The sequence below is a fragment of the Thamnophis elegans genome, chromosome 4, assembly GCF_009769535.1.
Source record: "Thamnophis elegans isolate rThaEle1 chromosome 4, rThaEle1.pri, whole genome shotgun sequence".
NCBI classification, from domain to species: Eukaryota; Metazoa; Chordata; class Lepidosauria; order Squamata; family Colubridae; genus Thamnophis; species Thamnophis elegans.
In genome coordinates this window covers 85038226-85053944 of record NC_045544.1, presented here as the reverse complement: position 1 = coordinate 85053944, position 15719 = coordinate 85038226, and the positions used below count along the sequence as shown (strand labels likewise).

At 33.8% G+C, this 15719-nt stretch overlaps 1 protein-coding gene across 2 annotated transcripts in view; it reads right to left on the bottom strand.

Moving 5' to 3' along the window:
* The window catches only part of CDC42BPA (CDC42 binding protein kinase alpha), a 156783-nt gene that overhangs the window by 19034 nt on the left and 122030 nt on the right, over nucleotides 1-15719 (bottom strand). The window contains exons 22-26 of one of the 2 annotated variants that reach the window (XM_032215166.1): nucleotides 10615-10734; nucleotides 6435-6515; nucleotides 5059-5164; nucleotides 3746-3882; nucleotides 1976-2115 (exon numbers count right to left, since the gene is read on the bottom strand). In XM_032215166.1, the coding sequence (XP_032071057.1) occupies nucleotides 1976-2115; nucleotides 3746-3882; nucleotides 5059-5164; nucleotides 6435-6515; nucleotides 10615-10734 (584 nt within the window). The remainder of the gene's footprint in view (nucleotides 1-1975; nucleotides 2116-3745; nucleotides 3883-5058; nucleotides 5165-6434; nucleotides 6516-10614; nucleotides 10735-15719) is intronic. The other variant, XM_032215167.1, reaches the window with a different exon arrangement.

Here is a 15719-nt window from a genome sequence, read left to right as displayed (position 1 = left end):
GTTTTTCTATTGGTATAAGGGGGCAAAATGTAAGAATGAGATATAAATCAAGTAGGAGACCTCTCGAAGTGTCACAACAGAAAACTCCGATAAACTTTTAAAATAAAATTTCAAAATAATGTTGCTGTACTTATATATCCCCATCACCAAAGACTACAAAATTAATTTTATTATCTTGAAGATATCTGAGCTCTTACTTTGAAATTTTATTTGCAACAACTCAATACCGGTAATTTTTTAACTCTTAAAATTTATTTAAGTCTTTAGAATTTTATTTATTATCTATTTATTCATCATATTGCTATAGCTGCCCATGACCTAAAATGTTATCTGTTCTCCATACAACACCTCAAAATAGTACAGAAATCTAATTAAACAAACAAATCAAGAAATATATACTTATTCATTTATTTATTGCAGAAAAAATCCAAAGTGATAATATTTGTTGGGGCAAAAGTATGTACCGTATTTTTCAGAGGATCTTTTTCCCTCAAAAAAGAGGTTGAAAATCTGGGTGTGTCTTATGCACTGTATACAGCATTTTTTGACTCCTGAAACCCCACCCCTTCACCAAAATGGCTGTGCATTGCCTCTAGGAAGCTTTTTGAGAGCTCCGGGGGGATGGGAGCTCTCAAAAAACGGCATGTTTTGTACTCAATTCCCAGCTCCCAGCTTCCAGGAGCACTCTATAAGCTTCCTGAAGGCTATCCATGCCCTTTTTTAAAACCAAAAATGGGCTCATTTTTGTGAAAAATGGGCCTTTTTTTGCTTGTTTTTCCCACCCCCGGAGCACTCTGCAAGCTCCCTAAAGGCTATTTATGCCATTGGGGGGGGGGGGAGGAAACGGGCCCGTTTTTGGGAGGTTTGCAGAGTGCAAAAACTTTTTTAAAAAATTTCCTTTTCGAAACCTTGCTGTGTCTTATACTCCGGTGCATCATATGGTAAATCTTTAGGAATATTAGTTCATTTAAAGAGAAAATTATAATCAGGTGTTAAAGTCAATGGGATGACGGCTGTGAGAGTTTTGCAATGGCCAAGTCCATCTCCTGTTGAAATGTTGTAGAAGGACCTCAGGGAGGTAGTTAATGAGGGGAAGCACACTAAATCCTCTAGTGGGAGAAATGGGCTAAAATGTCTCCAAACAAATAGGCAGGACTGATTGACATTTATGGGGTCTATAACATTCTCTGAGGTTGCTTGGTTGCAGATGTTAATGCACTAATGATGCACTGATTCAGTGCACACCCGTTAGTTAGTCGGGTAATAAACAATCTGAAAACAAACAACTGAGCTCAAAGAGCACTAACGACTCTACAATTCAGCTCTGAGCTACGTACAGTACATTCTCTCCTATTGATTAAGAATTATCAAAAATGTTTAGTTGAAATTATTGTTGCCCAAGGATTTCGCATCAGTTACTAAAAGCAAAGGTTTACATTCTTCCCCCAAAATATGTGGTTTTGGATCATTTTCCACAATAATCCAATGAACAAGTGTAATATTTTAGACTCATTTGTTTAGCTGGGTTCTCTTTTTCTAGTTTTTGAATTTGTGTACATAATTGATCACATTTTAGTTCATATTTATGTAGAAATACTGAAATTTCAAAAAGGTTCTCAAACTTTTAAGCACCACTTTATATAGGTGCAAATAGCAAGTGTTTAAAAAGAAGATGTCCTACTGACCAATTATGAATATACACTAATAATAAATCCATTTAAGTGAGATATGATTCTTTACCTGAAGCAACAATCGCTAACATTTTAAAGCTTCTAGTTCCATAATTTTCCACCATATTTAAAGCTCAATATTTCCATACTCTACCAGAGTTACTGCTGAAGTTCTTCTAAGTACAGCTTATCAGAAAAGGATAGGCTGTAGAAAATGGTCAACTTTTATGTTATTCATACCGGCAGAGACTCAAAAGAGAAGCACTTGCTGCCTTGGGTATTAAATTAAAGCATGCCATTCCTACCTCATATCAAGAACCTGACTAACTACCACACTGGGTTGGGATGCTTTTCCTTCTGCTATATCATAAAGGAAGAGCTTGAAGTCACAAACAATAGCCAGGGCTCTCTGCCAGCCTTTCTTCACTCCAGCTGGCTTAGGGATCTAAAATAAATTTAATCACATTAATTTAATTAAATACATAAAATCAAAACGGAAAACAATGTTAACATCTAAGTATAATATGCAAAATGTACTTTCAACATTTATACAAAAAACATTCACCAAGTCAATCAGATATACATTTATACAATAGAACCTCTGATAACGAATGCTTCTGACCATGACCAAATTGGGTTCCGACCAAAAAATTCAAAAAAAATTTCCCTGGGCTGATTTCCCTTTCTGCACCATTTTTTTTTTGTAAGCACCAAATTTACAAAATTAGATTTGGGTCACGACCAAATCAGTTTGCGACCAAAGTTATGGAATGAATTATGGTTGTGACAAGAGGTTCTACTGTACCAGAGGTGGGTTCCTACCAGTTCACACCTATTCGGTAGAACCGGTTCGTCAAATCTACCGAACCGGTTAGAAAAGGTTCCGCCAGTGGACCCGGAAAGCAGGCCACACCTACAGAAGAGGTTCCAATTTTTTTTGAAATCAACCACTGCTAAAGGGTTAGGGGTGAAAGGATCTTGTAACTTGACAGCTTTAAGACTTGCATGCTTCAATGCCAAAGTTCCTGAGCCAACGTGACTGGAGGAGGAATTCTGGGAGTTGAAGTCCACAAGTCTTAAAGCTGTCAGGTTTGAAGACCCGTAGGTTTTTTTTTCTAAAGGGTTAGGGGTGCAAGGGTCTTGTAACTTGACAGCTTTAAGACCTGCATGCTTCAATGCCAGAGTTTCTGAATAGCTACTTGGGCCGACCTAAGTACTAATTCATAATTTCATATCCAGTCACATGGGTGGCAAGCCACTCCCACAAAGGAGACCACACCCACAGAGTAGGTTCCAACAATTTTTGAAACCCACCACTGTACTGTACTATAAAAATAAGTTGATTTAATGGTCATGTCCTCCTTCAAATAGAGTAGTGAAGAAATGATGCCTCTTCTACATGCAAGATTACATTGATCTGAGATCAATGCTAGCTCCGACTTCCCACAAAGAAATGGGTCTTGAATAAATGAACTACAACTCAGCTTGAATTCTAGGAGTATTGTTGCAGTGAAAATGTTGTAGCATTTCTTCTGGAAGTATATGGCAAGTGGTTCCCACTGAGAGGAGTCCCTAGTTTATCCCATTTCTTGGAATTTCTTATTCTGTTCTGCAGCTAAGGCACTTTGGAGTTGTGCCACAATTCATGTCCTCTACAGTCACTCTGGAAGGCATCATCTTCACTAACCATACAATGTAATCTTTTTTATTTATTTCTTTTTCTCCCATGGACAAAAACAAATATAACAGGAGATTAATCAATGAGTGTTTGGGGTATTAGCTGATTATGTTTTTCATGCCCTTCCACTAGCCAGCTGGAGGGAGTACTGGCCACCTTTATAGGATAATGAAGTACAACAGGACTGACATTAGCAAATTGGTACAAAATTGCAATACCAATAACAATATGTGACAATATGGAAGTACCCTGAAAACTACCAACTCCTAGCTTTTTCTAAATGTCTCCAAGCTTTTGTTGTAAAATGATAACAAATTCTCATTTCAGACCCACCCACCCACCCACCCTATGAATATCAATGGTAAACAAAAAACAACACAGGTTTTCTTAGACTTACTCGGACATGCCCTTCATAAGCAGTTCCTATTCCTTTCTGTGGATCAATCCCTAGAGGACCTTTTGTCTGTTCAGGTGGGATGGGACATACTGCTGGTGCTTTGTCTGCACAGGTCACATGGCATGAAAATCCACAGACTGGGAGGAAAGACAGTGTTTGTAATGAAAATGTACATCTATCCTTGTTGATTGCGTAATAATTATTTTAATAATATGAAAAATAATAATAAGCTCAAACACCCCTGGCAATTTTTCTTGGCCAATGAAACTATGGGTCTACTATATGGTATGCAGCAAATGCATGTCACTATAAACTTCCATTCCAGATTTGCTATAGATAAACATGTCCGTTCACTGCATTAATACCTTCAGGGCTATTAAAACCATAGTCATATTTAAACCAAAACGAGCCATTTCAAAGAAATTCAAAATATATATGTTCTGATGAAGGTTTATACTTCTGTAACATTTAAATTGCTAATTTATAAAGAGCAATTTATGAATTTGGATAAGAAATGAATATAAAACTAATTGTCTAATTCATCTGAGATACTGAATTTCTGTTCAAAAAATTTACTTTTTAACAGAATCAGATGTTACTTCATATATATCTTCCACATCACTCTTTATCAGTTCTACTTTCTTGAGCTAAAATGAACATACATAAAGAAAAGTTCATTATAAAATATTTTGTTAAGTTTCATAAAATGGATAGCCCACCCTCCTACCTAGGTTGTAGTACGTGAAATTTCTAGGAGTCCTAAGTAGGGTGATAAATATTATTGTCTGATAAACAGATGCCTCTTCATCTAATCATATTCTCCAACCTTCTAATGGTTTCAGTACAACTGAAATTGCTACACATGGAAAGCTAAAGTCCTTTCTCCATTTTCACTTAATTTCACTCTGCTGACCCAGCTGCTCATTTACTGAAAAAGCCTTGTTTTAGACAAGGTTCAGCAATCATAAAACCCTCTCAATACTGAAGCCAATGAAACAGATGCTCAGAGTTTTCACTGTACTTTTTAAAAACATTTCATTGCCAGAACCAAGGTGATGTTGCAGATCACTGGTTGTCTCAGCATCACCTATTGCAATCTCCAATCTAAAACAGTATTATGACATATTCAACTATAGTGTATTATACTAAGCTAGGAAATTTGTCCCTGAATCTTCAAAAGGTAATTAAAACAGCTAGCTGTTGTTCACATTTTTTGCCACAAGTGTAATACAGCTAAAAGTGATATTAACATATCATTACTATCATATAATAAATATAATCCTTTGTAAAAACAAACAGATGCCAGACATTACCTTCACAGGTACAGCCCTGTCTTATTAACCCAACCATCAATGATGTGCACTGATTGCATTTGGTAGGGGTATTAAAGGATTTTACTACAAACTGATGGGCCTTAGGCTGTAAAACAAATAGAAATATGATTAGATGATAAGCGCTTTTATAATAAAAAATCATTGTTAAATTGTTGCATATTACATAAATAGTTTAGTTTTGTTGCACTAATAAATTTAGAGTTTATTTTCCAGTTTCATAATTTCCAAGCTATTCCTATATCATATACTTGTTTAATCAGAATCAGTTCTATTCAGAAAACAGAACCATCATTTTCTATGGTTAGGTATGCAACTTTATAATAATTTTATATCTTATGTATTTTATAGAAACAGCCTAAAAAAATTAAATAAATGTTCAAAATCAGTGGATCACTATCCAAAAAAGGAACAGGTAAAAAAGTTAACTTGTGTTTTAAATTTCTTTTTTTCACAGCAAAATAGATTAATATGTAATGGACCAGAAAACTCATTGTCAGAACATTTATTATTAAACTATGCAGAAACAAATGTGGGGGTTTTACTTTAGCTTTCAAGACCATTAGATGATCAGTAAAGCATTTTGCTCCTTGTAATGTTGACCAAATAGAGAATAATTACTTCATTTCTGTAATGAAGTAGAAATCATGGGCATATGATAAAAGACTATCTGTTTCCTTTTGTTACACTTAGTCCATCACACAGCAAATCTTCAAATTTAGCATAAGGAAATAAATGTTGTCTAAGCTACATTTGACCTTTTTAAATAGTTGAACACTCATAACATATAGAATTGTTTCTTCCAAAGTAGGTTTAGTTCTTACTGATACTAACAACAGCATCCTTATTCATAAGTAAATGATAGAGGATCAACAAAGTAGAATCCTTGACTTATAACTTGTCACTTAATGAAAGTTGAAAATTATCACTGACTTGAAAAAGTTATGTCCTCAAAGTTATGACTGTCATACCGCCTCCAAGGTCATAGACTCATATTTTGAGTGCTTGGCAACTGGTTTGCTTTTATAACCAGTTGCAGCATCCTATGTGTCACATGTTCATATTTTACAATAGTTTTTGCTATTTTCTGGCAAAACATTCCATTGGATAAGATGTATTTGGAATTACAACCACAATTCGCTTAATGACACATGATTTACTTAACTACTGTGCTGATTTGCTTAATGACTGTCATAAAAATGGTCAAACATCAAGTCCAGTCATGTCGATTCAACTTACGACCGTAATGATTTATTCCAATATTCCAAGCTCAGCTGTGGTCATCAGTGAAAGACTACCTGTATAAGAATAGGCTAAGATTTTAGCATAGCTTCTAATCATAATATTTGATTGAATACCTTTGGCACAGAGAGTCCTGAACCACTATATGGTGATCTCATGGTTGGTGTGTGAACTGGACGCAGAGGATGATCTGAAACCTGAGCACATATATGGTGAATATTAATTTATATTAATATTAACCACCCCACACTCCCACTTTTAAATGATGTTAATATAAGCAAACTGGTGCAAAAAATATGCAAGAATTTGAAATACGCATGTAGCATTTTTTTAAAAAAGCATTTACTTTGGGTAACATATTCAGATTTTCCTCACTTAAGCAACATACTTAAATGCTTTACAGCCTTTAACAAAACTAAACTGACTGCAAAGTAAATGTACTTTAAGAAATTGGTTTACTGAAAAAGCTTCAAATATAGACACATAAATACACAACTATTTGGTAACAATTATTATATTATTCATATACTTTTCAAAAATATACAACTCAAGGTGATGAACTCCTTCCTCCTCCTATTTTCCCCACAATAACTATCCTGTGAGATGAATTGGGCTGAGAAGGAGTGACTGGCCCAAAGTTACCCAACGTTTTTTCATGCCTAAGGCAGGACTAAAGTCCACAGTTTCCTGGTTTCTGGCCCCGCACCTTAACTACCACTGCAAACTGACTCTCTATGGAGGGAAAAATGGCATAAAGCATTCACATAGTGACTCTAAGGATTATTCTTTTGGATGTGCATATAATAAAAAATGTTTTGTTAATCAAACAGCACTTGCCCTGGGGCTGCCAGCAAAGCAACGCAGCTGTCCATGCAACATGCATGAGGAGACCCAATAAAGCTTTTCAGGCATTCATGCTGACCATTCCAACCATACAGTTGTTTTAGTTTTTCAAGAAGAGATGTTTCATTTGTAGCAGTACGCACCATGAAGCAATTTTTCCAACATTTGAACAGTTTTGTTAATTATCTAACACACACACTTAGTTTAACTGTCTTCATTAAGCTGATGTTTGGCTTACTACCTCCGTACCAATCCTGAGTCATACATCTACTAGTTCAGGCAGTTATTAAAGAAAGGCATTTATATAATAGAACTGTGTAATAAATGTTCTTATAAGTGTAGCCAAGGAGTTTAATAAAATGATATAGGTCAGTAGCATGTTCCAGTAACTAATTGGTAACACTTCACTTTTATTTTATTAAATAAAAATATTGTCAAAGGAACACAAACTTTTCTGAAGCACTATCATTGTTATAAACTGCTTAATTTATCATGATGAAAAAATGTGTATTAAGTAATTAAAATATTAAAATACAATATAGTATAGTACATATAATGTAATATAATATATACAATGAAATAAATATGCTTGAGTATCTGTTGACAAGCTCATGGTCAATATTAATGTGCCATGATAAATAGTTACATTCTTTTTAACTGCCCTTCTATTTACAGGCAATTGTGACAGCATATGGTTACCAGGTTATTTATGTAAAATCATAAATCAGAATGATCTTGAATTTATGATTCATATTACAATGGATATTGTTTTTAATTTTTGAATATTGACTTGACAAATAGTGTTCTGAAGACTTGAATATGCAGCACTAATCTAGTTAATAAAACTAATAAAAGTTTCATCTTTATTTAATCTTGCATGTAATTTTTTTTCTATTTTTTATTTTTCTTACTTTTATTGCTTTTTGATTCTATTCTTTTTAAATATTTACTAAAATAAATAAATAGGAAAGAAACCAGCTATATAGCATGGTTTGTATACAAATGGGAGATGGCTATAAATGGACAATAACCTCAGGAACTGTAGCATAGAATAGCTAAATAGCTTAACATTGCAAACCCTGTCAACTGTGAAACAACAATTTAAAAACAATGATTTATATTAAAGTAAAGGCAATCATGCATGTAATTGCAGTATAAAGATACAAGAAGTATTCCAGTTTTGAATACTTTGGTGACATTTGAAAATCAAACCATGCAAGAAAGAAAGAGTATTTAATTTGACGTGTGGACTATGAAATTAGGTTTCTGTGAAAAGTCCAAGAAATATTCTGAAGATCAGTGCTTCCATCCAAAAAGTAACAAAACAATCCTACATCAGGAGACAACTACATGGTGCTTCTAGCAAGCTAAGGAAGTAAATTATTATTTTAATTAGAATTGTGGATGTATATTCTACCATTTATGCCATATCATAAACTATTTTTGAAATGGTTGTCATTTTCACAAAAACAATTGCTCCACAGTGAAGATGTTAGCATATATTTAAGAATATAGAAGTTAGAAGTGATAGAAGTTAGCTTCTATCACATCACAGAAGATGACACCGAATCCCAGAAGGAATTTCCCAAGGAACATTACAAAGCTATGGTAAGTTCCTTGGCAAAGAACTAATGGAATTAGCAGCTTGCTGAAGAATAATAAAAGAAATACAGTATTGTTTCACTCAAGATGTAAGTAATATCTGAAAGTAACAGCAACAATGTACTATATTATTTTGTCCCTGTATTTGCTTTCTGTATGGGCAATTTGCTTTCTATAATGGACAATATAACTACATGTTAGAAATTATGTGTATGTGAATAGTTTTATCTTGTTCCCATACTGCAAGGGATAATTTACATATGATTTTATATATTTATTTATTACTTCTATGTCTCACTTTTCTGTTTGTACAGTACTGTTTAAAGTATGTCACTGGGTGTGTGTGTGTGTGTGTGTGTGTATTCGTAGATTTTCACGGGTGTAGGTATGCTGGTCTTGTTGTATTCGGGTCTTTTCCCGTGTAAGATTGAAATTGTCTTGGCAACATTTCAGCGAAGTCTCACTCGCCATCTTCAGGCTGGGTTTTGGACTTAAAGTGTGATCGGAACTGCCCCCAAACCCAGCCTGAAGATGGCGAGTGAGACCTCGCTGAAACGTTGCCAAGACAATTTCAATCTTACATGGGAAAAGACCCAAATACAAGAAGACCAGCATATGTATGTATGTATGTATGTATGTATGTATGTATGTATGTAAAATACCTCTCTCATATGAACTAGTGATCGGACATAGAAGTGTTTTCAGGAACCAATGGATTCTATTAATATAAATATTCAGATGCCAAGCAAACAGCAAAACACTGTTATATCTATCTTTGGCCATCTGTTTTCCATATGAAACAGAAATAAATCTTCCAAAACACAGCATGTTTATGTGTTTAACTGACTTGAAAAACTTGTAAAATCATTGGAATAATCTTCTTTTAACAGATATGCTATGTAAAGACAATGAGATTTTAGGCCTCTGTTTACCCAGTATGCTTATAGGCTTATTGGGTTAATCAGATGTCATGTGAACAACTATGGTAAATCTAGTTAAATGTCCAAACCAATTCATCCTCAGGCTAATTTCCATAATCAGCTAACTTTCCACATGGTATCTAAATTACTTACCTGAATGCCTTTTTTGATTTCCATGATCATTATGAAATCCTAGAAAAGCTATAAAAAAATTAACAATCTCTGGGCATTATAATTTTAACTCTTTTTTTGGCTACGTGAAGGAGTGTGCAAAAAAGGCAGAAACAGATGAGAGCGGGTAAGTTCTCTGCTTCTCCGTAATGGCCACAGATTGTTCTCTATATGCTTATTGAAAAAAAAAATCATTAAGTAAAACAATGGCTTTAAATTTTCCTTGCTCTACAGGAGTCACTGGCCAAAATATTCTAACTCATGAATTATAAGTGATAGAAATGGCAAGCTTTCTTCTGAGGTTCTGGAAAACTCTTGAGATCTGGGTTTTGGTCCGAGACCTGAGCTTAATGCCCATTATTAATGCCCATGTTATGATGTTGTTATTCTGTGGTTTCTTCTTCTTCTTCTTCTTATTATTATTATTTAGTCCAGGCAATATGCATTTATGTTTTAAACTGTTTTGGGAGTTTTTCTTTTTTCTTTTTGTAAGTCACCCACAATCTGCGGGACTGTATGGCCATAACAAATAAATAATAATAATATGTAACCAATCATTATTTTAATAATATCCATTGGGATGAGTTAAGTCACCAGGATAAAATGTTATGGTCACCATATTATGAATATATAACCTTTATTTGTTAATATAATTCCCACTTAATTCAACTGAGCTTACTCCACAGTACATTTGCACAGTTGCTTTGACACTGAGCTATGGGAACGACAATTCTAAAAGAAATGTTCTAAGAGAGAGTACCTCAATTGGTTCAATGTCACTAGCTGTGGAAGGGGACCTAGATCCTGAATGAAGATGATACTTGATATCTTCATCCCGCGAAGGCGTATTAGATAAGGTAAAATTTTCAACAGAATCAATCTAGAGAAATAACCAAAGGAAAGAAAGAAGCAAAAGAAAAGAAATGGAAAATGAAAGGAAAAGGAAAAAAAGGGGGAAAGTATATTAAGAAGCCACATTCGATAAGTACCAGTTTTCAAAAATATAGAAATGCAAATAACATAAATGTAGAGTCTCTTTTAATAAAGTTTGGCTCCTGATTTACAGAGATTGGGGGAAACAATATAGAATCATCTACCATTCTCTTTTTCAAAAATTTTCCACATATTGCAATCTACTCTACAAACTTGAGATTTCCTAGTGATCTACCATGTAAATATTATGTTGAGTAGATGCCTCCACTTGCTGTGACACAGAAATGTAGATGAATTACACTACAATGTTTTTTTAAAGAAGGAAGGTAATCATTATTAGTTTATCCCACCTTTTATTATATATAAATATTTAGTCAACTTAAGGTGGTGAACATAGCTATAGTTTGGAAAATTTGAATACCTGTGATATCGATATCAGCACAACAACAATTCCTCTTATATTGCATTGATGTAAAGCTCAATGCAATCTACTCTCATTTATTTCTCAACAGTTATAATGAAGTCAATTTATGTAAAATTAAATCTATTGCTACATTTGTTGGCCTCTGGTGTACTTTTATATAGCAATTATAAGAAATAAGGTTGATAGATTTTGATTTGTTGGGAAATAATGAAACATCTGGAAGAAAACAACTACCAAGTACTCCATATATTTTGATTGATTTATAATCTGAAACACCATTTTAGAAGCTACTTTTGTATAGTAATTGTAATTTAATATAATAAAACATATTAGAAAGATTATTAATAAATAGTCACAATACTTGGCAGTAACATGATACTAATTAATTAGTAAATAAATCATTTTAAATATAGTTTAATAAAATGATCTTAGCCCACACTTATCAATATAAAATAACACTGATCAGGTTTGTTCTAATAAAGGATAAATTTCTAAAGATGACAGTGACATCTTAAATGTATTTTTATCAGTATGTAAAGTAACATTCAAATCATAGATACAAATTTTCTTTTGTTTCTTTTAACAGAAACAAGCAGAATGCTTTACAGGACATATTTTCATTATTTTCCTACAGTGCCAAAACATTGTAGCTTTGGTTTAATTAAAATATCTTTTAAGAAAAAATAATATTTTTGGAAGATTTCTGTTTGGTTTAATTGTTGGTTTCCAGCTAGCTAACCTCCCTTTCCCTCCCTCTAGTTTAGTGTCATTATTTATGATTCTGTTTTTCAACATAAAATAGTCAAGTAATGTATTTTGTTTTAAACCTACATTATCTATGCATTTTATTTTGTACTGAATAGGATTCATACAAATCATATTGTAAAAAGCAGGCTACTTTTAAGTTTAAGAAAAATTTTAGAGCATGATTTGTTGTTCTGAAAACACAAAAAGAGCAGACAAAACATATCTAAGAATCTTCCTTATGCATGTACATATAAATCTTTGTGTACATTTGAATGTGTAGGTATATGCATATTTGTGTGTGTGTGCCACCTGAATAAACCATAAGTAGAGAACAAATGAATGATCAATTTGTGTTCTTTTATTTTGTTGAACATAATGCTTGACTTCTCACTTATTTATTGCAAGTCCTAGCATAAACCAAACAGTAACTGAAATTCAGAATGCAGCTCAGCACTTCTTTTAAAATATAGACATAGCATTATTTAACTGACATATTTATTTATAAAATGTTCATATCATTTCAACTTGCAGAGAATATAATCAATGATACAGGATCATCAATATTATTATTTGCTACTTGCATATAAACTATTTCAAGTACTGCAGCAATTATTTGAAGAAATTCTTTTCTATACTTTGATTCCACCATTATTAAATATAAAATTATATCTCTCTGAACATCAGGGAGAACTTTATTTTCCTTATTGAAAACCTCACTAGGGAGCAATAATCTTTTCCATCTGTCCTGGGTATTATATCAGACAAAGAATGTAGGAAATAAAATATTATGTGACACACACCGAGGAGCAGAGGTAACACCTCCTTTTTGCTATTTTTATTTCTTCCATTATAAAAAACCCAAACCAGAAGGGAAATAGAAATGACTAGAATACATAGTCTGTCATGTAAGTTAATTGCAAACTGCTGTTCTTAGCACAGGTAAAGGTGGGTTTTAGGAAAGTCTGTCAGACAAGATCTAGTCTGAAACACATACTCCATCTTTCCATGATATAGATGATTAGTATAACTCAGTCTGAGAACACAGAATACTAGTGCTTGCTCAATATGGGACACAGCACAAGGATGTCTGTGTATGTCCGTGTATGCAGCTAACTTATAGCATATATTTGAAAGTGTTTGTTGCGGTGGGAAAAATATGAGGCCAGAGTATTAGGTATGTTTGCTAGTTGAATCACAAAGCATGATAGCTTAAACAAAGCAACCTTCCTTGAAACATTAAAGCAACCATGTCCTTTAGAGACCTTGGTGAGACTTCTTTAAGGAATGTCAGTTGTATGCAAGCACAGCCAGTATTAAAAACAGGACCCACCACCAAGATGAAGTGGTTGTGCATGCATAGATAAGAATAGAGAACAAAGCTAGCCTTCAAGGTAGCTGTGCAAGCCTTCTAAAATACTTTCTGTGGATTTTTTATATTATGAGGTTATTTTGTTTGCATTAGCATGTTTTGCAACAAGAATACTAATACACACATGCAGTTAAACACAGACACATCTCTAAATGCTTAGAAACTAATTTGCAGATTGTTCTCCCCCCTTTTCTCTCTCTCTCTCTCTGTGTGAGTGTGTGTGAGTGAGTGAGACAGAGAGAGAGAGGGAGAGAGGGAGGAAGGGAAGGAGGAAGAGGGGGAAGAGGAGAGGGAGGAGAAGAGGGAATATTCAGTGCATTAGACTAAGCATACATTGCCAAACCAATAACCATACTATAAAACATACTATAAAATGTTCTCAGACTGATAATACTAATCACATTAAACAAATGGGTTCTTGTCAAGACTTTGGTATTCTTTTTAATGTCAACCAAACTAACTTGACAGAATTGATAATCTTGCTCATAATTTAATGAAGACATGGATTAGGAAGGCAAATTTCTGTTTTGCTAAATCTTTGTACTCTAATAAGTTTAAGATTGAAGCATAGCATTGTAATTGTATATGAAACATATTTATGTCATTTGTAAAAAAAAATCTGTAAAACCCATTATTTAAAAATTGCTCCCCATCATCTTAACAAACAGGTGGATTTTACACTAATTTTGCTTTGTTTTTGGGACATCCTAAAGCCAAGAGCATAAAACAGAATAAAACCACACACACATTCTCAAAGCTTTGCACTTAATAAACAGTATTAAACAGAAGGAAAATATAAGAAAAGCAGTAGCACAAGACAAGCAGCAAGGTAAATATGCAAGCCATAAAAATATCAAGGAAAATGGTCTACATTGAACGAAGGCAAAGCCATGTCCATGATATGACAAACTAAAAGCCAACACACAACAAGACATCCTCTTACACGTCTGCCTTTGTGGGCTGGAATACAGGAGGGAGAGCGCTTTAACAGAGAAAGGAGGAGACGGTTAACAAGGGAAAGATACATTCCTTCAATCCACATTTCTGTACAGAGCTTGGTATCATTTTGCATAGTAAAGACAAGGATTCGTGTATCATGATAACATAAATCAGAAGAAACATAAAGACACAAGAAACAACTACTTTCAAACATCATTTTTAAAACATCATGTGTCTAAAAATATATATATTTTAGATGAAATAATTTCTTATTAAATGCTCTTCTGCTTTTTTTAAAAATGCAAATATTATCAGGAATACAAGTCAATCATTACTGCATTGGAATTGCAGCAGACTTTCCATGCTGCACCCTATGATGAATGTCTGTTCACAGCTGCCAGTGGAGATTTCTCAAAAGAAAATGGCAACTTCTTTAAGGACTTCAATGGTGGGAAATTTTCTTTTTTGTCTGCTACAGTCTCAGTCATATGTCTTTGGAAATTCTTAGTCATGGTTTCCCCAAAGGTGCTTTTTCAAAGGGCAACTGGACGTTCTGGGCTTCTTCAGCTCTGAGTGGATGATGGGGAGATGGTGGGGGGATGGTCAGAGCTAAAGAAGCTTCTTGGATGAAAAGCAAAATGCCTTCAAAGAAAAACTAGAAAGTCCAGTTGCCTCTTGAAAAAGCATATTTGGGAGTCTGAATCATAATTTCTTATCTTTGCTAATACTACTTTACACTTAAAAAAATTAAATGCAGCAATTCATTCTGAGTCACATTAGATCTTAAAGTTTTATTAAGAGTGCAAGAAACGATGTGTGTTTATTATCTGGTTTTTCAGAGCTTATGTAAGGTAATATGTTTACAGAATTATTATTACTAGCCTTTTAATAAAGGTGATACAGGTAGTCCTCAAGTTATGATTACATTTTGGAACAGAATTTCCATTGCTAAGCAAGGGGGTTGTTGCCTGATTTTACTTTTTTTGCCATGTTTGTTAAGTGATTCATGCAATTACGGTATTAAATGAATAATATGGCCATTAAATTAAACTGGCTTTCAATATTAACTATGTTTGTCAGAAAGTGGCTGGCCAGGTTGCAAAATTGCAATCATTTGACTCTGCAACAATTATAAATACATGTCAAGTGCCCCTTATCAATGCCATTGTAACTTCAAATGGTCACTAAATAAATGGTTGTAAGTTGAAGACTACCTGTATTAGCATTTTGGCATGCCATCCGTGTCTCTTTTTGAAGTTTAAGAAACCATGTTATTTCTTTAAGCCAAAGCAATTTCCTTTGATGTGCAAAAAACCCCCATTCTGAAGTCACTGAGGTGTTACAAGTATTGAAGAAACAAAACAGGTGGGGAAGAAGCCATATTTTAAGGGGATCAGTCCTTTTTTACATCTTATCAATGGTTTTATTGTTTAATTTGTTGCTTTCTGATGCA